The 26814-nt window shown below is 40.2% G+C and overlaps 1 protein-coding gene across 1 annotated transcript in view; it reads right to left on the bottom strand.

Moving 5' to 3' along the window:
- The window catches only part of CACNA1C (calcium voltage-gated channel subunit alpha1 C), a gene marked incomplete at both ends in the record, with an annotated part of 478476 nt that overhangs the window by 170393 nt on the left and 281269 nt on the right, over positions 1-26814 (bottom strand). Inside the window, 2 exons of the mRNA XM_084279498.1 lie at positions 16115-16254; positions 24358-24497. Coding sequence (XP_084135624.1) covers positions 16115-16254; positions 24358-24497 — 280 coding nt within the window. The remainder of the gene's footprint in view (positions 1-16114; positions 16255-24357; positions 24498-26814) is intronic.

A 26814-nucleotide genomic window follows, 5' to 3' on the forward strand; every position in this document is an offset into this window, starting at 1 on the left:
CACTGATAAAATGTTTTAAATATTTATTAAATGGGAATAACATTGCTTTTTATACCAGGTCAAGCCCTTTTCAGCCTCTAGAGGACTGCATTGACCCAAAGATTTTGGGCATAACTGGTGAGTTGAGGAAACAGGGAAGAAAGAAGGACGAGAGGTTATACCAAGCAACATTGATCTTTCTCAGAGCTATGGGAAATACACTGTTAGGGATGCTGCAAGTGTTTTAGAGCTATTATATGATGCTGCATCTTTCTCTCAGGAAGACAATCATGAGAGCGGCTGGTTGTTGTCTCATCAATTCAGGCAGTTATTGAAGAACGTGCTTATCTCCAAGCATGTAAGTGTCTGCACCTAAAGCAATAGGATTACCTACATACCCCATTGTGTACTTACAAGCTATTTTGGATTTCAACCAATGCTCAACAAGATGGCACAGAAAAAAAAAAGGAAAAAAAAAGTGCACCAGACCCAGCTGCTAAAATGCACTTGGCATTGTTGAGCTGTGGAACATATCCAAGAAAACTAATGGTAGGTTGCTCTCAGAAAAAACATTTGGCCTTTCCAAGCACAGTATCTCACATTTTCACGTGTCTTCAATTTGGGATCAGACTTGGTTTTCTGGACAAGGTGGTTTTCTGTTCTCATCATATTGGTAGTCTAGATCTTCAGAGAAAGCATATCCTGAGTTTACTCCTTCATTGGTTTCTCAGGGCTACAGTTTGCCTACACCATGGTGCTGGCTGAACCTGGAGTGTGAACAGGCAGCATCTCATACAAATGACCTTTTGGGAAAGTGCAGGAATAAAATGGAAAGTAGAGGACCTTCAACTCCATCAATCCCTCCTCCCCATCCTGATACACACACAAACACACAGAGATTTTCATACTTAAGCCAGTGCCAAGGGCGTGGGAGGTAATTATTTTTCTGCTAATATAGCTCAGAAGAAAACTACTACTTTCTGCAAGCAAGGAGGAAGCAGGGGAGGATTTGTGACTCAGCACAGTGCCTGAGTCACATCACTTCTGGGAACCACTCTCAGGTGGTAGAGTTTATGCACCATCCCCAGCCATGAGCTAGGCCTACCCACAAATCACAGTTATTTCTGATGATACACTAAAAGACTGCTGCTACAGTTATCTCTATTTCCAAAGCACAGGCAATATAACCAGTAATATTCCCCAAAGTGGATGTTTGTCATTTAATAAGCATAGGCATCAGCTAAGAAAATTGAAAAATATTAAATATTTATAAATATGAAAGGTTTTATACCGATTTTAAAAGAAGCCTGGAAAACAACAGATATTTTTATCACTAAACGGTCCACAGGCATGGCAAGATATCTTAGATAAGTACATCTGCAATGATTTGTGAGGGAAAACAGTGAAGACTATCTTCACAGGCACTGCAAAGGGAACTCATATGGCACAGTTCAGTTAAGGACAGCTGTACAGTAACAATTTGGGGAGGTAGTCCCTTACTGTCTTGCTGGAGTCTCAAAATATTAGTGGCAGATTGCTAGATAAAGCAAATTCTGTGGGTGTAGCGCAGCATTCTTGGGGCTGCAGATGTCATTTCTATTTCAAGAATAATAGAGAAGGTCTTGAAATAGGAAAGAAAGACACGACACAGGACAGAAAACTAGCTGAAGTGAAAAGAAAGAAAAACTAGGAAAGACTTCTCAAGCTGAACAGTGACTATTCTGGAGTAGGTAATGCCGTTTACACATTCAAAACCATGTGGTGGAATGAATAGAAAAAGAGAAAGTTTTGGCATCTACTCCCAGTATTCTCATCCTCTATTTTCAAACCTTGTTCCCATTGACTTTTCAAACTGAAATACATACAGACACGCACAAAAGGGGATTCATATAATTGGGTATGTGTATGTGAACACAATATTAAAATATTTGTCAAGTCTTGCAATACCATCCTTTCCTCATACTTTGAGGTGAGAAAGGAATAGCAGAGCAAAAACAAAAGCCACAACAAACTCCAGCTGTTCCTTCTGGATCTTTTCCTCTTTGGAAACAATTGATCTTCCGTATCCTCTGCTCATCAGAGTGACCAAACAATACAGGTTTCCCTCAGCATGATGGCCACACTGCCCAAGATTTTGGGTGCCTGAGGAGGATAATTGAACAAACATACACACCACCTTAGGTTCTTTGCCTCTTTGCTGGAAGAAACCCCTGTTACCACCCACAAAAGTATCCTTCTTCCCTCCTAGGGGGCCTCAACCTTTTTTAATATTTGGGTTTTTTTGTTCAAAGTATGTGTTACTTTATAAGAAAGTTGCTTGCTGATTAAAAGACCTTGCTCATTTTTCCAGTCCCAACATATTAGGTAGCTCCTAGAAGCTCAACTTTATTCTCCAACCATTTGATCTTAGCTCAGTTCAGCTGAGGATGAGGTCCAGGCAAGATCTACAGACTTTCAATATGAAACAAACAAACAAACAAACAGTGTGGAGACTGTAGTGTCCCTCTCATGCAACTACCTGCATATAGATATAGAAGGAACATGGAGAGAAAAGTGGCAAGTATCTGCCTACAGAGAATTGCACATTAGAGAAAAAAGTTAATTTTGAGCAAAACCATAAATTAAGTTTGGTAAGTTAACTTTGAGGTTGATTTGAAGAAGGACCACAGTGTGCTCTAGTCTTATGCTGAGAGAAGGGAAGATGAGGTCAAGTATGTAATGGCAGACAGGGATTCCTAAAGATGGGCTGAAAGTAAGGCAGGTAAAAAGCACGCTGGAGCACTGGCAGTTCATAGGCCAGCAAGGAGGAGCGGTCACCCTTTCCAAGGAAATAGCTCTGATTTTCTGCGGACAGGATGAAGCTGGACCAGCTGAGAAAAGTGTTCTAGGGCTCAGTGTAAAAATGTTATCTATACTTAATCTCTGTGAAGGATCACAAATAGGAAGAACTTATTTTTTCTCTACTCCCTAAAGAGCTATGCAAAACCAAAGACAGTTTGGCCAGAAGATTACACCAGTTCTTAGTGAATTGATCCATCACACTTCCACTTTCTTTCCCAAGCATGGCTGTGATAGAGAGTAGTCTTTCAAGCTCCATGGCGAATTGCAGGAAAATTAAAAACTATTAAGATAGATTTCCAGCCTCTCTTGCTAACCCACCTGGAAGGGAAAAAACAGTAATATCAGAATGTCAGTGTCATGAGAAAGAATTAGTTAGTGTTTAAGGCCAGGGTAGGTAGGGCTTTGGGGACCCTGGTCTAGTGAGGGTGTCCCTGATCATGGCAGGGTGGTTGGAACAGGATGATCTCTGAGGTCCCTTCCAACTCAAAACATTATATGATTCTGTGATGCAATTTGTAGTCTAGTTGTAGTCTAAAATTGTAGTCTAGTCCTTTGCCACTGGATTCAGTCAGAAAACTTGCGTAGGAGTGTGTCAAACTGCTGTACTGTCTTTAGTCAAGTGAAGATAAACCCCCCTAAACCAATAGTTGAGTAGCCTCTAAACTGAGATCATGATGAAAGACCTTTGTTTCAGAGTGCCAAATGCTGCTTATACACAGCTCCCAGCAAAGACTGTACACATCAATATGTCTTAAGGATTTTGTTTCTGAAACAAGGAACGGTGGATACCTGTAAGTGCTCAAGCATCACGGTAACAGAAATGGGCTCAAAGCATTTGGATCTCAATTGTTAGCGTAGAAGCATTTAAGTGGAGGACTAATGACTGCTGCTAATGATTGCAAAGGCTTTTGTAAAGTTGCCAAAACCTCAGGGTCACGAGGCGTGTTATTTGTAACCATTTGTTTTCATAGCTCTGCAGGTAAGTGGACATTACCCCCTTTTCTTCATCACTAAATAATCCTTTCTGTCTTAGAAATAAGTCTTTTAATTGTTAGAGCTCCTTCTCCTGTAAACATATTTAGAAGAGGTAAAAGCTAGCAAGATAACATGTCTTAACAGGATCCTACAAATGTAAAAGTGATCATAATGTTACAGTCTTGTAGCATTTAGACAAAAAATATATTGAGGACAAAGATGGATCTTCTTGTAGGTTAAACACTCCAAGGCTATCATAACCAGCATACCATGAGCTACACCAAGTTGATAGAAAAAAATGCTATAAACTACTGGAAAGATCCTAAAACTTTCTCTTTAGATAGCTGTCTACATAGACTATATAAAAAACCACAAGGCGCAGCATCATGTATTTCAATTGGAATTTTTTTTATACACACACATACGGAGCCCTGGAGAAGAAAACTTAATTTACCTCTTAAATTTGGCTACTGCTTAATGGGCATAGTTGGGACTAAGCTCTGGAGAGACATAGCATGACATTTTCAAAATTGCTGTCATAGAGGGTTTTTAGGAGTATTTTAAGAACCTAAAAACAGAAAGTTACCTGATTAAGTAATGAAATAATGTATGTGAACTACACAATGTGTGACCACTGCTACGTTACTGTCTCGATGCTCACCTAGCATTTGTTTTCTCTTTTTAAACTACAAATCTGCTTTTAATGCAAATGCACGGTACAACGCCCAAATCCTTGGAAGGACAAGGCCAGACAAAATCTGAACAACTTTCTCTCTTAGTTTTAAGAAGTAAGTTTGGATTTAAGGACTAATCTATTCAGTGTTTAATCAGTCCTCAGAATACCTAAGACTCTAGATATTTTTCTTTTCCACACTAGTAAGACTGATGCTTTTGATTTTTATAAATCTGATTAGACTTAAAACTCTACTTGTAGGCATCATATAATAAAACAGCTTTAGGGGAAAAAATGCCTTCTGGTATAATAAGGAAAACCTCCTTTAGCTCACTGGGTAGCTCCAGTATGTTTGGACAGAAAAATTAATGGTTGCAGCTTTCGCAAAGATGTATTTGTCAGATGAAAGAATGGTTCTTTATTGGTATTTGCTTTCTTTGTAACTTTCTTTATGACTTACACAATTCAAAATTCTTTGTACAAACTGTGTATGTATTGCTGGAGTGCATTGGAACTAAACATTTATTTATTTTGAATTTCCTTTTACATACAATAAACTGTCAACAGGGAATCATAAGGCTCTCCTGCTGCAAACTGAACAGCTAAATTCAATTCTTTACAGATACAGAAATCTACAAATATAAACCTGACTGGAATTCAGCCCCCTCCAAAGTAAAGGTTTTAAGTGAAATAATCTCAGCACTGGAATGTGAAAAGCAAAAGATAGCCTAAAATTTGAGGGTAAATTTTCACCTATGTTGTTGGGGCAATGGTGAGATTCAACCCTAAGTTCTTTCATTGAGTGCTTTTTATATTAAACAACAGAACTGTTAGATTTAAAGCAGGCTTTTGTAAATCTTGTGTGTATAGATATGTGGACGTATTGGTTTGATTTCTGACCAAGACATCAAACCTGATTGAAAAGAACATTATATTTTGGTAACTTCCAATACGTATTAAAAGCCAGTGCACAGCAACAACCTATAAGAAAACATCAATTGCAGAAATGTGCTGAACAACAAGGACCAACAGTAACTGCAGAAAAAAAAAAAAATCACTAAACCAAATAGCCAAATGCAAACCAATCCAGATTATTTGCAGAGGGTTAGCAGATGTTTTCTGAATTGTGATTGATGTGGCAGGGTAAACCAGGAGAAGATAATCTAAAACTGAAAAAATAAGAGGCATAGCTATTCAGACAACTCAGAAAAAAACAGTTACAACAAAGGGCAAAACACATATGGGATAGGTTATTGTGACATGTGTTAAACAGGAATTGGATTTGCTTCTGGGAAAAAGGGAGATTAAGAAAGATGTCTGATCTCCTTCCCTTTTCCCTCGCAGAAAGAAAACTTCAATAAAATTCAAGAGACTGGGCAGGTTAGGTGGGCTGTAGTTTGCCTTTGGTAAATACTTCCCCATTATCAGAACACCAAATTATTTGTTCCATCAGCGAATACGTTAAGCAGAGAAAAGTTCATCAGTTGTTCATGCCAGACGATAGTCCTGTGTTCTTATCTGGCACAGTAATATCAAGCAGACATAACTCAGAAGCCAGTAGCTGATTTTGGAGAAACTAGGTTAAAGAGAAAAGGAAGGGTCTCCAATAGATTTGTGCCACCACAGAAATTTTAAAATATATTTCCTCAAGAGTTGCCTCCTCTCAGTTCAGCGTGCTTAGGTGTTTTTCCTCCTATAGCACTTGTATAAGGTGACATATTATTACAAATTCAGATGATAATTTAAAAAAAAAATGGAGATTTCAAATATATTCACTGGTTGAGAGAACTCCACGACTGGTTCACTGCTCTGTGCTTTGCTGAAATTTTGATAATCTTAAAAGTCACAACAATGACCACAGGCATTTAACAATGCTTTTGGAAGTCCAGGACAAACAGAATGAATTTAAATGATGCCAGAATCACAGAGCATCAATGTACCACCTTGTGTCCTGAACAAAACATGTTCAGGACTCTGAACTCTCTTGTGATGCACTTCCAAGACGAATGCTACCCAGTGCGTGCTAGTCACCTCTTCAAGAGAGGATGAGAAAGCTTCAGGCATGTTAAAAAGCCCCAAAGGATCGGTAGGCATACATTCACTTCAGAGAAAATGAACAAAGGACTTCAAATCGTTCCTTACAAGATCTTAATCAGCGATGCAAAATTTAGCTAATTGGAATCAAAGTATGAAATGACATTTGTTGTAACCTTGGAATGACATCAGATGCAGTAGAGAAGTCATCTGGGAGAGAATGTAAGAAGAAAACAGAGTAGAACACATCCTTACTAATTTGATCTAGAACTGCAGTATCCTCCCTTGCCCATCATGGAGACAGCAACAGCCAGAATTTACAAGTGAGCAACTGGGAACCCAACACACCCCTGCTGATACCAGTTAGCTACAATCTGTATGTATACTTACACTTCTGACTCTTTACGGTCCAGACAAAAGCGTGTCTAAACAACAATGCAAACTGTTCTTAGGAGACAGCAGATGGCATTCTTAGATTTTCAGATGCTTTAGGACAAGCATCTTGATGGCATCAGATCTCCCCCAGAGCTGTGCCCTGCACCCATTCTGAATGAGAACTCTGGGCAGTATTTGAAGAATGAAAAAAAGGTGCTAGAAAGAAAGTCTGTTCCATCCAGAGCACTTCTGAAAAACCTCTTACTAAGCCAAGATAAGATTTTTGAGTAGCTCTGTGTCTGGTCTTTGATGTCAGCATGGGTTTTATTTTCTTCATTTAGAAGGGACTGCCTACACCCCAATGTGGGCCCACATTATGATATTGGGATTTTTTGTTTTGTTCTGTTGTGAAGACACGTTAAATAATCAAGCCAACGTTCATAGTAATTGGTAGGAAAAAGGCCGACATAGTTATTGGGTACATTCGCAGTTAGTGCTATTTTTGAAAGAGCTACATAGCCAAGATCAAATAATAAATATTTCCCTGTTTTCATTGGCATTCCTTAAATATGAGAGAAATCTTTATTACAACAAAAAGTCTGTGCCTCTGTGAGTAATCTTCTTTACTAAAACAAGCCCCTTTTTGCTACACCAAGTTAACCTTTTCTGCCGTAAACTACATCATTCTGAAGGTTGTACCACTCAGGAAACATGCTTTAGGTCCAGATTGTGTAAGCCATAGACAGAGGAATGATCTTTACCTATGGGAGATGCTCCGCTGGAATCAAATGACTCCCTTGAGTAACAACCTAAGTAAATAAAGGACTTGCAAACATGTGTAGAGTTTTAAGTTAACTATGAAGAAATAAGCTTAATGAGGACATTTGGTTCAGACTGTTCTCTCCTTTTTTCCCCACTCCCTTCCCGTTTGTTGAAAGCTAAACAAATTGGCCGCTTGAGATTAAAACCAGCTAGGCAATGACATGGGAAAGGTGGTGCAACTTGTCCTCACATGGTGCTGTATGTGCTGGAGAGATGGTACAGATGGTTGAGAAGTCTTGTTCAAGAATGAAGTAGAACACAAGAAGTCTGCTTGAGAGCACGTTTCCTACAGCTTTTAGAGCCCAAGAGAAAAGAAAGGAACTGGAATTGGCAAAAGCTGATACTATTAAATGCAACAACAACAAAGTTTAAGGCAAAATTAAGGTCCGCAACCAAATTTTCCCCAAATATATTTGCAGCAATTCCCTCTGTTATTAATGACCTTTAGCACATAGGTTTGGTGGCAGTAAAGTATATCATCTACTCCAGGTTACTCTTTTGTACTACGGACAACCCTTTCACACTTTGGAAGCTTTGATCAGGCCACCTTTCCTGTCTCCTTACATTGAAGGCAAGACAGAATTCTCCACTGTTATGCTGTACGCTGTTCATACCATAACCTCACATGCATTGGGAGGGTAAATTTAAGACCCTAGTTCAACCAGTAACAGTGTATAAATGCAAACCATGTGCAAAACAGATGACTGTCAACTATACTTTGTCAGAAGCATGCACATTGAAAAAAAAAAAAAAGTCTTCCTGACTGCTAGTTAGTATTTGTTTAAAACTTAAGACCTAATATGCACTATTCATCATATAGAAACAAACAATGGCTCACATTTCTTTGCCATATTCCACAAATGCATGGTTTTCAAAAGAGGTGTCATTTTGAATTTCTTGAATTTTCTGTGGTTTTTACCTTAATTACATTATTTTCTCCACTGTATAAAGTGGTGTTAATTTTCTTGGGCTGTGTAGAAAACAATGAGAAATTACAATTAAAAATTTAAATTTTGCACTAAAAAAAAAAAGAAGTCTCAAATGCAAGCTGAATAAACAATGTTTCAAAGCTGCAAAATGAAACCATTGCAATAGATTGAGCTGTGTTGCCTCAGTGGCTGGGGAGGGCACATACAAACCCTAGCGGGAGAGAAATCACAGGCCAGACCAGTGTTGGGGAAGGAGTAAGATGAAAGTTACCACCGCACACCAAGATGCCAATGGCATCCTGGTGTGTAACAAGAAAAGTATAGCCAGCAGTTTGATGGAGGTTCTCCTCCCCCTCTACTCTGCACTGGTGAGGCCTCACCAGAATATTGTATCCAGTTCCAGGCTCCCCAGTTCAAGCAGGACAGGGAGCTACTAGGGAGGGTACAAAAAAGGGCTACAAAGATGATTAGGGGACTAGAACATCTCTCTTATGAAGAGAGATTGAGGGACTTGGGACTTTTTTAGCCTACAAAGGACTGAGGGGGAATCTTACCAGTGGTTACAAATACTTGGAGGGTGGGTGTCAGGAGGATGGGGTCAGTCGTTCTGTAGTGGTGCCCAGTGACAGGACAAGAGGCAGTGGGCACGAATTTGAATATAGGAAGTTCCACCTAAACATTAGGAGGAACTTCTTTACTGTGAGGGTGGCAGAGCACTGGGACAGGCTGCCCAGAAAGGTTGTGGAGTCTCTTCCTCTGGAGATATTCAAAGCCCACCTGGATGCTGTTCTGTGCAACCTGCTCAAGGTGACCCTGCTCTGGCAAGGGGGTTGGACTAGATGATCTCCAGAAGTCCCTTCCAACCCCTATCACTCTGTGATTCTGTGATAGAGAGAACTAATAACATGTAGAGTTGCTCTAGGTCCCATCCTCACTCTCCAGTAAAGTAGTTTGGCCCACCCAAGTTGACATGATGCTACAAATGAGAATAGTGAATTTCCTCTGGGAGAGGGCATTTGAGGGTAGTTAAAAATCCCCATCATTTTCACCCTGCATTATACAGTACAGGCAGAACATAAGGTTCCAGAAGCAGGAACAGGGCTCTGCATGGAGCTTGATATATATTTAGTGGCCTAGCCTTCTCCACACACCATGTAGAGTGCCTTTGAGGATGCTTTAATTACACCTGAGTTCAACCTGGCCTCTAGACAAATTCATCTTTACACGGATTACAAGAGAGAAAACGTTATGTCAGTTCCTCCAAATCAAGTGCAGTTGAAGACTAAGTCTTCAGTCTAATACCAGTTTTTAGCTCACAGCACTAAGAGACTTCCTGGTAGGAAATAAGCTTCAACATCTCTGCTCATCCCAACCCCCGGCCCCCTCCCCCCAATTTTTTATAAACCATTCAAGAGCAAATTCAGAGTCCTAGAATCAAACATGAGATAGTGGATTTGCTTAGTCTTACATTAGGAGGATTATCAGAGTGAATCTAATATCTGCTGTCTTAAATGTTACTATATATTTTGCTATAAAAGTGGCCTCAAACTTTTCTTTAAGCAGGGGGTAACTGAATTTTGAGATCATACAGAATTTCCCTATGATGTGAAATTAGATTAGATCATATTCCTTTAAAAAGGGGAGAAAAAGAAGTATTGTGAGGGAGTTAAGAACTATCTTCTTAGACTTAGACTGTAGCCTAAACACCTTGTAAGTATTTGAAAGCCATTTTCTCTTACTTCTACCCACCAAAAACCTGACTGTGACTGAGTATGCACAAAGTACTTAGGCAGTGTCCCACAACGACAAAACCTAGACAGAAAAACATCCAGTCCTATCACCCCTGGGGTTTCTTTGCTGCACCTGTCTGCAGCAACACGGCAAATTAACAGACCCAGCTGGATGACTCTGCCAATCCAGCGTCTCTCAAACGGGTAAAACTTCCCTCATGCATTACTCTTCTCATAGAGCCCCTCAGGGCCTTTTTTACTTCTTGTCTTCATTGCTGTACGTGGTGAATGTGGAATCATATATACACACCTGGCTCAGATCTATCAGGACATTGCAAGTAAGGACAGGATACTTCTCCTACATACAACAAAGTTCAAAGAAATGATCTAATTAGTGCCAGAGAGTTTGGGAAAATGACGGAGGATGGCTGTGGTAATGAGGAAACACTGCAGTGAATACAGGGTAGAGAACATTCCTGGGATTGAGAAAAGCACTGTAAATTTTAATAGAGGATTCTGGAGCAAATGAGTCCTAATTGTAACAAGATAGACCGAAATCTAAAACAGTCTGCATTTTTCATTCACTTTGTCTGATGTTGACCAAATTTCACATGAAGTCAGAGCAATCATGAACTTCAACAGCAGCACCCTTCTGAAAAATTAATTCCTTTAGTTAGTTATTTAAATACTTGTAAAAGTAGCCATCTCTGGGCATTCATGCATGAAAATTCTGGTCATATTTCATTTTAGATAAAAAAAATATGCTCAGCCAGTTATACACTGTTGTTTCACTGACAGAAAGGCATTGCACTGTCATGAGAAGGATCTGGTCTAGGTTCTTTTAGTCACACCCTCTGTTTCCCAGTTATGTAGTGGTTGTATCGCTGGTAGACCCTAGAAGCACTGGTGCTAGAGACCCACCCACACTGCCTTTGAGTAACTCTCTCCTCCTAGGAGACTCCTGTGAAGTTTGAACAAATTACATGTGTAGCCTTTTGTGGTTCTTTTTAAGAAAATAAAATTAAAATATGGCAAGTTTTTGTTCTAGTGAAGGATCTCATTGAAGACACAAATATGGAGCACATCATCTACATTTATATGGCTTTCAAGTTATCTAGAGGAGCGTATAAATTAAATTTGGCAAATATCAGATAGGCAATAACTAGTGGCAATAATGTAGGTACATGAAGATGAAGTACAACATAAGGAGGATGAACAGAATGTATGAGGTGGTATAATTGAGAAGCATGAATAAAGGTGATAGAAATGGAATTTAATAAGTTAAATGGGCGTGAGTTAGCATGTGTAGGAGTAACAAATTGCCCTTTCCAATAGTCAGGAGTGATTTCCAATTGGATCATGCTTCTTCATTGCTGAATCGAATGCTTCTTTTTGCTCTACTCAAACACAAGATGTTTTAAACAAGTTTTTAATAATGTAAAATGGAGATGGAAGAGTAATCTACAGAAAGCTCTTGACTTGCTTCTGTCCCTAGAAAGCTTTGCGTCTCCTGCCAAAGGAGATGTTGGGTAACAGCTTCCAAGAGACTAAAGTGATTAGGTTTTGGTATACATGCTGATTTTACACTTGTCTATTTAGGTCTGTCAAGGGAATTGCTTTCCTTCTGTCTCCTTCTTCAAATGAATATATTGATCTTAATGCCCGATAAAGAGGGGGGCTCTAATGAACACGTAAAGTTTTATTTTCTAACAAGGAGAGTGCTTTGGTGCAGCAGCAGTAAAGTTGTCTCAGCAACTGAAATAAAGTACACACTACAAGAACTATGCTAGTATGACAGTAAGAGAATAGTTGAACCGTGAAGTCTGGCCTGCCTATCAATGAGATAAAGGGCTTATGTCTAATTTTTGAAAGTGAATTAGCACTTTAAAACCTAAATCATCCATGTGCTTTTGAAAAAAAAAACTATTTTTTGAAATCAACTGATTGATCAAATCAATCAGTCCTATTGCACCTCTTCGAAATGTGTAAATACTTGACACCAAGTTTTGAGGGTGTGATTGGAAACCAAAGACATTAAGTTCAATGCCTTTGATGGTTTCTCCCACTATGCTACAATTGGTTTTGTGACATGGGTAAAACATGTCTATCTCATCTTTTAAACAAAATGTCTATCTCATTCCCTATGACAGTCTTGTGAATGTCCATATAACCACAAAAAATGAAAGTATCATCTGTTCTCTTAAAGTTATAAAATATTTATGTGCCCATGACAGTCATCCAGATGTGCTCTTCAGGCTTTGTTGAATTCATGACATCAAACCTTTTTGGTTTTAGGATGCACTAAATAATTTGGGCACTGTGACAGTTTGATCCTGACAAAGACTGTTGAAGACTTTGAAGACTTTGTCTCTCTGTGAGTAAACCAAGCTTGCTTGCAGATAAATCTCTTACTGCACTGAAGAGCCTCATAATTCTTCCCTATGCAGCTGAGACACTTTGTGGCAAGAGTCATCTAAGTCCCAGGAACTGAGTATGGATGGAACTTAGAGAAAAGGGACTCTTGGGGTTGAGGCTAACATCCTCCATCTGTTTATTTGATGCTGACCTAGGTGTCTAGCACTGGTAGCCAATATAAGACACATAGAACTAGAATTCACTTCTGAAAGTGTTAAGCCTTGAAACTTTTGAGACAGTCTCTCCATCTGCAAAATGCAGACTCTACTAATTTACATTAGAGGGTAATTCATATGTTTTTCTCCTGTTTCTAATCATACTTACGTGGAAAACATCTAGATTTTGAAGCAGGTCTTTAAAAGTTCAATCTGGAATACAAAAGCTGTACCTCTTAAACTGTATTATTTTCTACTGATTGAGCCAGAGAGAAGAAAAAAATAAATCCATGCAAACTGCTTTTGACTCAGAAAAAAAATTCCATGTTGCAAGCCAATCTCTCCACCTCAGACAACCTATTTCCCAACTCCAATCATGAGGAGTTTAAGATTTGCATGCAAAAATTCACCACGTGCTTCATAAATTTGGTTTATAAGAATCGTTGTGCTTTACACTTTTTTTTTTTTCCAAAGAGTAGTAGCTAGATATGGACATCAAGCCAAGAAACAGATGTTGGGCTTTCCATGCAGAAGGTGGCTGCCAATGACCCAGCGGATCCCCTCTTAGTAATGAGATGCCTCTTCCATACACTTTCAGAGTCTGTTAAGTGAGAAGAAACTGCAGTGCATGTTACATGCATGTAATGTTAGGACAAATCTGTGTGGGTCGTCTCCTCACAGTGGAAAAGTCTACTACATTTTGGAAGGGGAAGGAAGAAAAAGACATTTTTTTAATGGATGACAGGATGGCAAAACACAGCAAGGGCAATGTCGGTAACTCATTATAAACACCCACTGGTCTCGGGGACAAAACTTGAATGAGACCCAAAGATTTGACTTCTAAAAGTCTGCAGTAATTTATTATGTAATAATGTAATCCTGTAATGTACTAGTTATGGTTGGCTTAGTCTATCTTATCTAAAAGGCCTCATGAGAAAAGTTACGCTCTAATACATATGGATGTGATAACATCTATCTAGGCTAATCAACAGGCATTTGTACAGTTAAAAAATGCACAGTGAAGATTGAGGCTGTATTAGCTGCAGACCTCAGTATGTTTTCTAAAAGCCACACCAGCCCCAGAGAAGCCTGGTTCAATAAATATATTCCTAGTCAGAACCATAAAGTCTAAGAGAGGATGTCTGTCATGTCAAGTCGATGGTTTACCTCCCTCACAGTGGATGGGCATTTAATTTTCTAGACCAAATATTTGTTAGCCTGTATTAGGCTCCCTTGCTCTGTTCTCATGCAAATTAAATATTTCTCTTGATGAGAAACCCCACAAATGGACTATTTAATAGTCTACACTGGGATCAAGGTCATACATGCATATGGGTAGGAACTGTGTCAGATTTGGCTCCCTGAGATTCCTCTAGTCCTCTTAGACCACCAGTCGGATACTTGAACAGAAGTAAGAAAATCCCACTGTCTTGAGGATCATATGTTGCTCTCCATAAAAGCAAGAATGATAAAAACAGTTATGCTCAGCCTGCATCAGAGCAACTCTCAGAACACATCCCAGAGTAAGCAGCATGTCCCCAGGAATGCTTCAGTTCATATATGTTTAAATCTTCCCCTTTCCATACAGTGGGCACACAACCAGAAAACACTGAAAGAATTAGAGGAGAAGTAGGAAAGAACAAAAAAAGCCTTAATTTAGAGCCAGGAATTAAGTGGGTGCCAGTGCAGACTAAAGACCGCAGACAGAATATGCTTCATGAGACAGATCTGGCCAAAAGGAGGGGTTTATTCTGATGTACTAAAGGTATTACGTGGTACACAAGTGTCTGCGTGATGCAACTCAGTGAAGTAATCCCAAATAGATTTGGAATGAACAGTGGATATTAGTTCAATATCAGAGAGGAAGATCCTTAGTTGCATTTTTTTTTCAGTGTTTTTTACTCACAAGTAATCACAAGCTGAAGCCTTGCAAACAGGTTACTAAGCATGGCTTTTTGTGAGACCAAAGAGTAGTGCTGTCAACTGTGTCAGCATTTTTTGCTTTTATCAGTGCTTCAGCTCCTCCCACAAAGATTCTCACCTTTCATTAAAAATATTTCTACCTTTTACGGTCGTGAAGTGCCATGGAGGTTTGAACTAGGTGATCTTTAAGGTCCCTTTGAGCCCAAACTGTTCTATGAGTCTATGATTCTAAGTCTGCGAACACGGCTCTAATATAACCTAGTGGGTCAGAAAACAAGCCAAAGAAAAAGAACCTCACATTTTTTTTCCCCTAATAAATAAATAATTATTATTAAGCTGATCTCTCAGAGTTTATGGTAACTTGACTCAAGGATTTTGAATAACTAAGGTTAGAAGTACTTTAAGATATCAAACTAACAAGTTTTCCAAATAAAAATAAACAAAGCCCTGTCCACAGCTATTCTGGAGAAGATTAACTTCTTTCCTGCTAATTACAACTCTCATTGATATAAGCAATGACAGCTTTCAACTAACCCTCTCTCCAGAAGGCCAGCAGGTCCCATCTATAACAAACTCTCAAGCCAAATAATAAAATCCTCCCACACTGTGGCGTCCATATTCCACCTCCACAATAGAATTACCAGACTTCCAAGTTACTCATACCTTCATTGTAAATAAGAAAACGGATATTAGACTATCAAAAGCTGCTTGAGGACTTTCTCAGAGGCATTACAAATAATTTGAGCAAATAAGACTGAGAGAGAACATGACTCTATCGTTGCCCTATGTCCTGTTGATTCTAAATTGTTCCCAGTGCTCTTGATCAGAACATCACATGCAAGGAAGAAAATGCAATTTTAATGAAAAAGCTTCTCTCCCTCCAAAACTAACAGAAATGGCCATATAGTATTTCCATCAAGGTCAAGTATTTATAATGCCAGCAATACACTGCAACTTCACAATTAGTTAAAGGATCTTTTGCTTCAAATAACAAAACCCCTGGATCTCCCACTTCTACTGTTTACAAAGGTTGCACAATCAGACTGATGTACCACGAAGCTTCCGGTCCCCTTCAGTTCTGGTTTCGTCATCCTCTGATTAATATTGTTTATCACAAATCTTCATTAATTTGGAAAAAGGCCCCCCCATCCCCACACCCCAGTAATTTGAATTATACTCCATCTTAAAAATGCTTGCACAAATTGCTCCCGCCCCATGTCATATCACAGACACACATAAAAGAAAACCAACGGCATTACTTACTAGGAACTCCAGACACCAGCCGTAATGGCCGTAATACTCGGAAAGCCCGCAGTGCTTTAACATCGAATCCGGCACCTTTTCCTCCTATTGAATTCCCCCCATCTGCTTTGGTTGCTTGTTCTAAAATTGCACTAAAAAGCCTGCAAAAAGAAAGAGGAAACAATCTGTAGGCAGACAGCAAGGCTCGGGCTAAACAGGAACAGAGATCATCATCATCATATCACTCAAACTATCTCACAGACCTGTGAAGAGTGTCACACATCTCAGTCGACATTCGCATATGGTGGAGAAGAGACAGACTCTTCCCATATGCAAGAGGCTAATGGTGATGTCTATACCATTTGCAAAACACTGTTTCTGGAGCAGACATAAACACAACAGGCTCCTCCTTCAGCCTAATGGCTGCTAGCAGCCAGCTATAGACTACCCAGCGACCTGCCTGCCTGGTGGCATGCAGAGGTGTGCTCCCTGCCCTGCACTTGGGCATGCTGGGCACTTCAAAATAACCATTCTGGCAATGCCTTGTGCTGTATTTAGAGGGTCACCAGCAGCAGAGCACATGGGTCAGAGTTCGAAGGCAGTCTCCAGGCTGTCCTTATCAGACAGACTGGACAGACTCACCAGGAGTTGAGTAGAAAGGCAAGAATCATCAATTTTACATTTTGCCCCTTTCTGCTGTAAATACTTTACTATCTTTATTAACCAACAACTCTCCTCGGGGCTGGGGATGGGGGGTTGTGTGGAAATCTACATCCATAGTTAATCCAATCATTAATTAGCAGTTACCCCTTTTGCAAGTAATTAAGATCCACCAAGGCCACTGCAGGTAGAACTTGGTGCAAAACATGGGGATGCTTCAAGGTGCACATTTCAAGATAAGGGAGTATGCTCACATTATGTGCTTGTGTATCCATTTGTAAATCCCCTAATGCATTAGCTAGAGAAAGTGCAAAACTGTAGGAGTCTTATTATTAGAATGTTTTATTATACCAGTCTTAATATTTTATCTTGGCTAGTAGGAGTTGCTGCTTTAAGGAGAAGATGTCTCACTCGGAATGCATTTGAAAAGGCAGAGCAAGGCACAAAAGACAATGTTCTTCTGTGAACGAGCTGAATGCTCACCCTATGTCTCGATAAAAACTTGATTTAATAAATTAGTTTTCAGGAAGCAGCTTCCATTTTTCTGGTAAAACATTAGTACCTTTGGGGGAGGATGGATTCCTCATGAATTTGCTAATGACAGTGCTTTCAGCCTTGAAGTCATCAACTTGAACCCAGCCAAATTCAGTAAAGGTTAAAAGCTGATCCAGTCTAAATGGATGTTTGGCGCTGCGTAGAAAAAGCTTGCCTGGGAGTGGCAGAGACCCTTTGGCCAGTAGCGTGCCACGGAGGTACCAGAGGTAACTTTAAAGAGGTTGCACGAGATGCCAGAAACAGCCTAGTCAGAGTGGTCTGAATTCAGCACTGCCTGATTTCTCTCTCAGGCTTCACAGTCTGCAGTGCCTCTGTCAGGATCTCATCTATACGCTCTGACTGGCATATTCCAGAGAGAGCCCCCAAACTGCATATCAAGCAGAGGCTGAGCTGCCGGATTGCTTTACAAGGAGCTCCAATCCCTGCAGTCTGCTGACTGGTAGGGCTGCAAACATAGGGAGCTTGCCCTGGGTAGAATAAGGAGGACTCATTTACTGAAACATCTAAGCCAACACTTTTACCCAGCACTAAATCTGCACAAAAACATGGATTAGGGGAGTGGAAATGTGAAATAAGTTTCTTAAGCAGTTAAAAAAAAAAAAAAATCATATCAAGAGTCTTATAAAACCTGTCAGCTGTGACTGAGGAACTCCAAACTGGATCTATTCAAAGCTTCAACTTCAAGAACTGCAGAAAGATTTAACAACTAGGTAGCAAGCGTGGGAAAAACTGTGTGTAGGGAGGTTGGATGCTGAGTTTGTAGGTGTTGCAGACTGAGAAGCAGGATGCAGAGAAGACAAAAACAGAGCCTATGAGAAATACTGCATTGACTACAGATACCACAGAGAAAGAGAGAAACGAGGGCTGTTGCAAAGAACATGAATTATTAGAACCTATGCACTTCTTTATACAAATATGTATACAAAATATACAGCTGCAACTGTGTCCACAAATTATACTGTTGAAATTTTCTGCTGGTCTTCATAATAGAAACATTGTAGGTCAAATTTGTATTATCAGTAAGCTAGTGATTGAGTCTGAACGTACTCAATTCCTTATTTGAATGTTTCTATCTTCCTAGTCAACAGAATTCCCATACTAGATGATGAGTGACATACCTATACAATAGTCCCAGTCTCCTGGGATCCTCTGGAGGAAAAAGAATTCACTGCAAAAGGTTTTTCATGCTGCTTTTCAGCTCTCTTGAAAGACAAGAAATCTCAAGGAAGAGAGTGAGCAATTCTGCAAAACCGAGGGTGAGTTCTCCTGGTCCCCATTACCACTGGCTGCATATTTACCAAACAGCAGCTCTTGGCAGCTGGCACCAAGGGCTTTTCTCTTGCTACTCGTGTAATGAACAAACCATGGGCTGCTCTAGAACCGTGCATCCTAATAAATACATGACCTAAATTTATTCAGGGGGAGCAGAAACACAACCAGTAGACAGCTCACCACACTGGAGCTAGAACCTGCCTCCCAGACTAATGCAGCTACTGCAGGCCAGGTGACTCTGGGTGTTCCAGCACTGAAGTGCCAAACGTGCTGTCTTGAGGTACCCACAGTCATCTGCCTACTGTATTTCAGCAATAATTTGCAGTAATTCCTGCTGCTACTCATTAAAAAGCCTACATTTAAACTTGAATTGCATTACTACTGTTAATCCTGCTTTAACACATTTACTCCATGCTTACTATCTCCCCTTGTCCTAATCCCTCCTTTTTGCTAATACAACTTTTAATTTCTCTTGTTTATTTTGCTCTCTCCCTTTTTCTGTTGGGGTCTATACTGTGTCCAGTCCTGCTTACCGAATCTCTACTCTACTCTTCAAATTTATGGTACATCTTTTAAATCCTGCTTCATTGTCCCTATTGCATCCAGAGTGAGGGCATAGGCAGACATCTATGACTCAGAGGCTACAACTACCAGATGCTTCTTTGGCTGTAACTCATTATAACCCAGAGGGGAGGAAAAAAATGCAATAATAACATGTCCTGTTCTGAAATAGCACCAATGATAAGACACAGAAGAAAGGTAAGGCTTCTGACACTCCCTTCCATTATCCTCTATTAAGACAAAGCTCCACAGCGTGTACCCAATTTGTAGTTTCTGTGGTCTCTACAGACTTTAGTTTTTCAGCTAATTGTTTTCAAATCCTAAAAGAGATGGATAGATGCTTAAGCTAATGATATAAACCAGAAGGCGAGAGTCCTTCCTCCCTATATTTAAGTGAGAAAACCTGCTTTTTGGATGAAAACCTCTGGGAAAAGCTTACAGTAGGTGTGGCGGAGTGAGGTACAGTTCTTTTCTTCTCTTTTCAGTAGGTGAGTTAGCTGAAATGCATGCTCCAAGCATGGCAAGAGAACACTGTGCTGACAGAGAAATCAAAATCAAAGTTTGGATGGTATAAAACCAGAAAAGGCCTAATCTCTTGTGGCCACTAAAAATCTCACCACAGGGAAAATATAAAATAATATAGAAATCAATCTTATTTCATTTCAGCTAACTACTTACCCTCCCAGCCTAAATTTATGGCCTGTTTTCATTTGGATATTGTTCTTTCCAGCGATGAAGTACAATTAGCAGCATCTTCATTTCTGAATTTCTTTTGTGACATGAATACACCTAAACTAAATTAATTTGACACATACTAACTTTAAACCAGAGAATAAGTTTCTATCACACAGATGCGTGTATGGGGACACTCCATTTTTCTTTTTTAACATTTATTTGTGAGGTATGAAGCTAGCCTCATATTTCTTACATTTTTTGTTTACTTTGTTACGTCTGAACTATCAAAAAGGTTTTCTCTTTGCTAGATGACCCCAACAGCAGTATGATATGATGTAACCTGCTCTACAGCTCTTCATCTCTTCCCCTGTGGGGAGGGCACAGTGATTTTTATAGCATAAAAAAAGAACTCATCAAGCTCCTCTAGAATATAAAGAGAATAGAGAGGGCTTGGTATTTCTAAGGCCAAAACTCAGCAGAAAAACACAGCTGAAAGATTCCTCATAGGTATAAAGTCATAGTAAAGTACAATGATTTTTTTTCACCATGCTTTACTGTTCGTTTGTAATTTGTGAGTGTGAAAGTGTTTGGGTCTGCCCTTTAGAAACTCCCCACGAGTCTTCAGAAAGACATACACTGTTACTGTGTTTTCCAGTCTGCTCTGAATTTCACATCCTTTCCAAATACCTTCACTGCTTACCTTCCCAAGTAAGACTGCCTTTAAAATTACAGCACCTTCTTTCTGGCAGGAGCAATAGGCCCTTGGAGAATGACTATGCTTGGCAGACAAACCGCAGAACTGCCAGGAAAGACACATATTCTTCTAGCACAACATTGTCAAGTTAGCCTTGTCTCAAGAGAAATTTCCTTCAACGGCTTAATATTAAAGGACATCAGTGCTATATATCTGAAAGTTTAATGTTTTCCAAAAGAAGAACAGTAAAAGTGAAGGAAGCAGGACACAGTTTGACTAATCTTTAGTGTTTGTGAGTTGTGCCTCATTAGGCAGCTAAGGGGTGTGATTTCTACTCTTAACTAATAATGTTCTTATCCAGAGCGCCTCTGATTGATACTCCCATACAGACATTTTTCTTCAAAGCAGCATTTAATGGTGCTGCTATAGCAGGGTCATAGGCTATTTAAAGATAAGCTGGAATCAAGCTTTAAAAGACTCAGCTGATGAATAAGCAGATCTCCCACACTGCAAGAACCATAAGCTGTTACAAGCCTACAGGTCTACAGTGTGTCCTTCCTCCAGAAAAAGTAGCAGCTGTGTTCAGTGCTCCCCTCGACTGCTGCTGTGTACTCCCGTGGCCTTGTTAGAACCAGACTCACAGATCCCTTTGGGTACCAGAGGACCAGAGGCAAAGCAGAGTACACAGGCATGTTTTTTACTTAAAAAAAAAAAAAAAAAAAAAAAAAAAAAAAAGGCTTAGACTTCCACCTAGAATTTATGCTTGGTCCTACACACGTTCATTTTCCTCTTTCTCAACTGATTTGCCTGTTTTAACATAGAGGAAGCCAGTTGTGCTGTATTATCTCTTCAAGATATATGTAATAAGCAGTGTATATTAGGTGGATTTAGAAAAAAATCAAAGGATCTAAAACCTGTCCTTTTTTTCCTCCTTTACCTTCCAAAGAAGGGCTACAAAGATGATTAAGGGCCTGGAACATCTCCCCTGTGAGGAGAGGCTGAATAAGCTGGGGCTGTTCAGTCTTGAGAAGAGAAGAAGACTAAGGGGGGATCTAATTAATGTGTATAAGTATCTTAATCATGGAATGCAGGGGGAATTAGCCAGCCCCTTTTCAGTGGTCTGTGGAGACAGGACAAGGGGCAATGGCTGCAAGTTGGAGCACAGGAAGTTCTGCACCAACATGCAGAAGAACTTTTTCCCAGTGAGGGTGACAGAGCCCTGGGACAGGCTGCCCAGGGGTGTGGTGGAGTCTCCTTCTCTGGAGATATTCAAGACCCATCTGGATGCCTATCTGTGCAATATGAGCTAGGGAGCTGCTTTGGCAGGGGGGTTGGACCTGATGATCTCTCGAGGTCCCTTCCAACCCCTACAATTCTGTGATTCTAACAGTACTTGAAAAAATACTTCCCACCTCATCTTCCTATTTTTTGTAGCAAGGACAATTGTCATTGACAATTAAGATGATTCCTAGGGCATAAATGGCAATTACCACACTTGTTTTGAGACTTGATGCTTCCAGTGTAAGTCCCACACCATCCTTTGCTCCACACCCAAATAAATCCCTCAGCCCAGCATTACTGCTGTGTCCAAATTCCTCAGGTTTCTCCAATAGCTCCATCAATAGGCAGAAAAAGGCACCAAAAGGAAATGCTGTTACCAGCACTTGCTTCCTTCCTCCCCTTTCCCTCTCTTTTTAAAAACTTATTTTAAATCTTTTCCACTGGACTTCCTCCCTGAACAAAATAATAAAATACACTGAAATTTAAACACAATGTCATTGAGGGGTTTCAGTCAGCCCCTAGGGAAAAAATACAGGGCAGAACTGGAACAGATGGTGTCACCATGTAGATTTTGTGGAGGGTTGTGGAGAGAAAAAGCAGTGCAGCAGCCCAGGCTGTGGTATTGTACCAGTGAGTTTAGACAGATAAACATCAAAGGAACCCATCTGGCCTTGAAGTGGAATGTGTCACTTGAGATTGTTACTATTTAACAGAGACCTTGGGGTCTTGGACATGTTTATTATACTCATGTAATCCCTCCCCAGTTACATTTTTGTTCCCAATCTAGTGACTGAGCTGCTGGAGGCAAGAACAGATAGAAGAGCTGAGAGCTGCAGCTTCTGTCAGTGGCAGGGGAATTAATTTCAGTCTGAATATCATCTTGCTGATTAACTGCCCTAGTAGGAAAATTGAAAAGGACTGTACTTAAACTAGATATAATGCTGCTCTGTGATTTTTTTTGAGCCTTGCTCTTTTGCATTCCAATGGAAAAAGAAGAGGTAATATGTCCTTTCTCTTTCTCATAAAAATGTGAAAGCAATAATCACATTCACAAAACTTCTGTTCTTAAATCTTTCTTGAACTAAACCAGTGATAGGTGAGCTATCTGAGGGCATTCAAAGGCAGAATCAGCTACAGAACTGGACATCAATACGAGGGGAAGGGTTTTACGATTTCCAACTACAAATTTGCTGGAAGATCCTTTGGCTGTGGATGGGAATAAAGGAGAAGCACAATTGGCACTGTTGTAAGGAGAAGCATTATGCCCACATGAAGGCTGGGAGGTCTTGGGACTAGGAAGAAGTTCCAGATTGTCCTCTCTCCTCCTCACTGGAAATCCTACCTTCCACTCACTTTTCCCCATGATAATGGGAAGTGGAAGGGACTGAGTAGCAAACAGTACCTGGCTGAAGTAATTTTTGTGGCTGCCACAAAAATGGTTGAGAAGCTTTGATTTGGGGCAGAAACTATTCAGGGGTTTTGACATTTTCCCTAGGAGCTGATGCAGGGTTTCCTTCATAAAGAGGTAAAAAGACAGCAAGTTTTTGTGAGCGATTAAACTCTCTTTAACAAAGGAGTGGTGGGAGGATGGGACAAATTACTCTGGCAAAGAAATACTTGTTCTCTTTGTCTTCAGGGATAGTTTATCCTTCACCTCTTCCCTTCAACAGCTACATTTCAACTCCCTTGCTTATCTTTTACCTTTAGGTAGAAAAAAAAAGTTGTTTTATTTTGCTTTATTCAAATAAACTGAATGCCAAGCTTCAACAACACAGAGAGGAATAAGGGGATTAAAAAGGTTGCAGCTCAAAGTGGCAATTTGATCAACAATTGTAAAGTTAGTCTTCAGAAAGGTTAAAACATTAAAAGGGTCAAAATCAAAAGTGTTGAAAGCTCCAGCAGAACAGTGGAATCAAACTGAAGAATGTATTTTTGTTTTTAAGTGTGAAAACTTGGGATTTAAATTCTTCTTCAATTTTTGAGAATGAAAAAACCCCACAAAAGTTCACAGGGTGGCAGAATGTGTCATCCAACTCTAAACTTAGAGGTTCCCATCTAGGTATTCTTTTTAAATATTCAGATTTACAAAGGGATTTTCTTCCAGTTAAGCATATTCAGGCATTTGACTCTCCAACAGCTTTGCACTGGCTCCCTCTTTTTATCCCTGTTCCCAAAGAACAGTTTAATTTCCATGTCTTGCAAACCATTAAAAGCCTTGGAAAAGGATAAGAAGCAATGGGTGAGACAGAGAACATACATCAACTGCTTGTCAGTCCTTAATAATCAAGATAAATCATTGCTACACAGTGAAATTAGCATGAGTGAAGTTATACCTGCAGAAGAGCAGTGAGTTTTTAGGTTACACAGTAAAACCTGGTAAAAAAAATGGAGTCTGTAAGAGGCTAACACAGGACAACAAATGGCAGTTGTAGGAGGAACATGATGGACAGCAACTTCTAACATCACCCATAAGTAATCTAGCAAGCATTTACCCACCCTCCTGCTCCCAAAGGTTGCCGGCATCCCCATGCGTGCAGTGCATTCAAAGACAAAACGTTGTACTCACCCTACTACCACAATTATAAAATCTAGTAAATTCCAGCCATTGCGGAGGTAAGCGTTGGGGTGAAAGAGAAGTCCGTATGCTATTACTTTTAAAAATGCTTCCACTGTAAAAATTATGAGAAAGAGATATTCCACTCGTTCCTGGGGAAGATAAGAAAAGAAGAGAGAGACAACGGTTAGTGAGTGACAAACCATGGATAAGGATGTTTTCTGCTGTCACAGTCCACCCATGCAGCCTCCAACTCACTGACTTGCCATTTGGGTATGTGTAACACGCATGGCGTTCCAGGGGGCTTTTCTCCTCACACTTGCATAGTCTGCAGCCAGCCTGGCAGGACAGTGGCAGTAACTTTTGGTTAGGCTCTGAAATTCGCTGCCCTTGCCTTGGCAGGGACTGACCACTGCACAGGCCTGTGCTACGAAAGAGGGGGGAGGGTCAGTGGGCATATTCTAGCACTCAGGTCTCTAAGAGAGTGCGTCACCAAATCTTGTCAGCCATCAGAACGAACTGCATCCAGTCTTTTTCTGCTTCTAGAGAGGGAACGTTGCTGGATGCAATGCTGTGGAGAGAGATGGTAAGAAATAAGGAGAGGGGGGCCACCTGAGACTGATGCATATGTCAAACCATGCCTTCTTTGGGATTCCCTTTTCTGTTGCTGGGAAACAGGTAGGCTGAATATTGGTTATAAATGATTCACAGATCAGGCTGACTAAGGCTAGAGGCTTTTAGTCATTCCATCTGAAATGTACATGTCCCTGTGAAATGTGTGCTGCAATTAAGCACATCCAAACAGAGTCACTTCCAGCGACAGTATAGTCTGATTCAGGACAAGCAAGCAGGCTTTGCGAGTCAGTACACAGGCTCACTGATTCTTGTGTTTTAGCCCCAGTGTGGAATAAGAATAGCAGTACTGCAGAACTGGTAGGGATCTCCACCTAAGTAGGAGGGAATCTGCAGCATTAGATAATCACTACAAAAGTGCTGCATGGCAGGCTAAGTGGGGAAAAGGCATGTGCAAACCAGATAACAGCAAAATGGGACTAGGTCCCTGCAAGATTAGATTACAAAGTTATTAAAGTTCACATTAAAGAAATAAAAAGCTGAAATAAATATAAATTAAGACAAATGGGTATGTCACTAATTTATTTTTCTTCCCAGCCCCAAACTGCATTTTCCCTTTGTCCAGGTGAATATATGTATGACACTTTCATATGATGCACATTTTGTACTGCTGTAGGATTACAAGAAATCATCCCATCCTTTGGCTCAGCTACCCATTTGAACCCCTTCCATTCAGTTCCAGGTAACTATCAACAACTCACTAGCAACCTGTTGATCAAAAAAGGCAATTTCTAGTTCAACTGCATGTTTGTATCAACATGTTATTTTGCATGACTGAGAAATTCCACCTGGCAGTAGCAAGCACAGGCTTGTGCTTTACAATATTGTGGTTTTCCCTCAGACATTCCCTCAATACTCTCAGTATGCCTGTAGTAGTAATTCCCAGTGCTTAGTATGGGAAATATCTGAAAAATTATAATTCTGTGGTTATCCGATCCAGTTATGAAATTTTTGAACATGCCCACAGCACAGAATTTGTCCATCATGGTCCCAGGTGAAGACAGGTGAGCACACTCAGGATTTTCCTCCCCTTGAACTTGAAGGAAATTACATCGTACAATGCTAGTTCCCAGTTCTACAAATAGTAAATGCATTATTTTATTTAGCACAGGAATTGGTGTGTAACAACCAAGAGTCCAGCCATGGGCTTGGCCACAGAGAAGAGCTCCATGATGGCTTACACAATCCTAGAAGGAACTAACCTGTCAGACCTTCTCTTTCTGCCACTGCTGACAACTGAATGGGTACTAATTTATGTACAAATCATAGTCAAAAAGCCCCAAATGATCAAGCTCTGTGCACACATTTGTAAACTAAGATGAGCTGTCATGAAACGTCTTAAAAAACCCCAAAACGAAACAGAAAATAATTCTATGATGGGCAGTCTACTCAGCATCTTACAGATTGTCCTGCACCTCTGTGTCGTCACATGTGTCTATCAGCTTGGTACAAGGCCAGATGACAACTGATACAAATAGCCTGTGGCTGCTCTTCCTGGGAGGCAATGGCCTGCCTCTGAAATAACAAAGTAAAGCCTGTGCGGAGACTGAAGGAAGATGGAAATGGGCTCTGCTGGGGAAGAACCTGCCCTGAACTGAGGATGCGTTGTGACTGGGATGGACATGGCCCCACTAGGTATGAATGAACATCTTTTTAAGGTGGAAACAAAGACTTCTCTTGCTGCAACAGGACTATTAAAGGGTCTCACTCCCTGTTTCAGACAACAGCTTTCCACAGTTGTGGGCAAGCTCTCTTTCCCTCCCACAGAAAGGGCCACATAACATTCAAGACCACTCTTTCATTCAGATTGGTTGTGTACTCAATTCATCCAGCATC

This window comes from Gallinula chloropus (genome assembly GCF_964237585.1).
Source record: "Gallinula chloropus genome assembly, chromosome: 1".
Taxonomy (NCBI): domain Eukaryota; kingdom Metazoa; phylum Chordata; class Aves; order Gruiformes; family Rallidae; genus Gallinula; species Gallinula chloropus.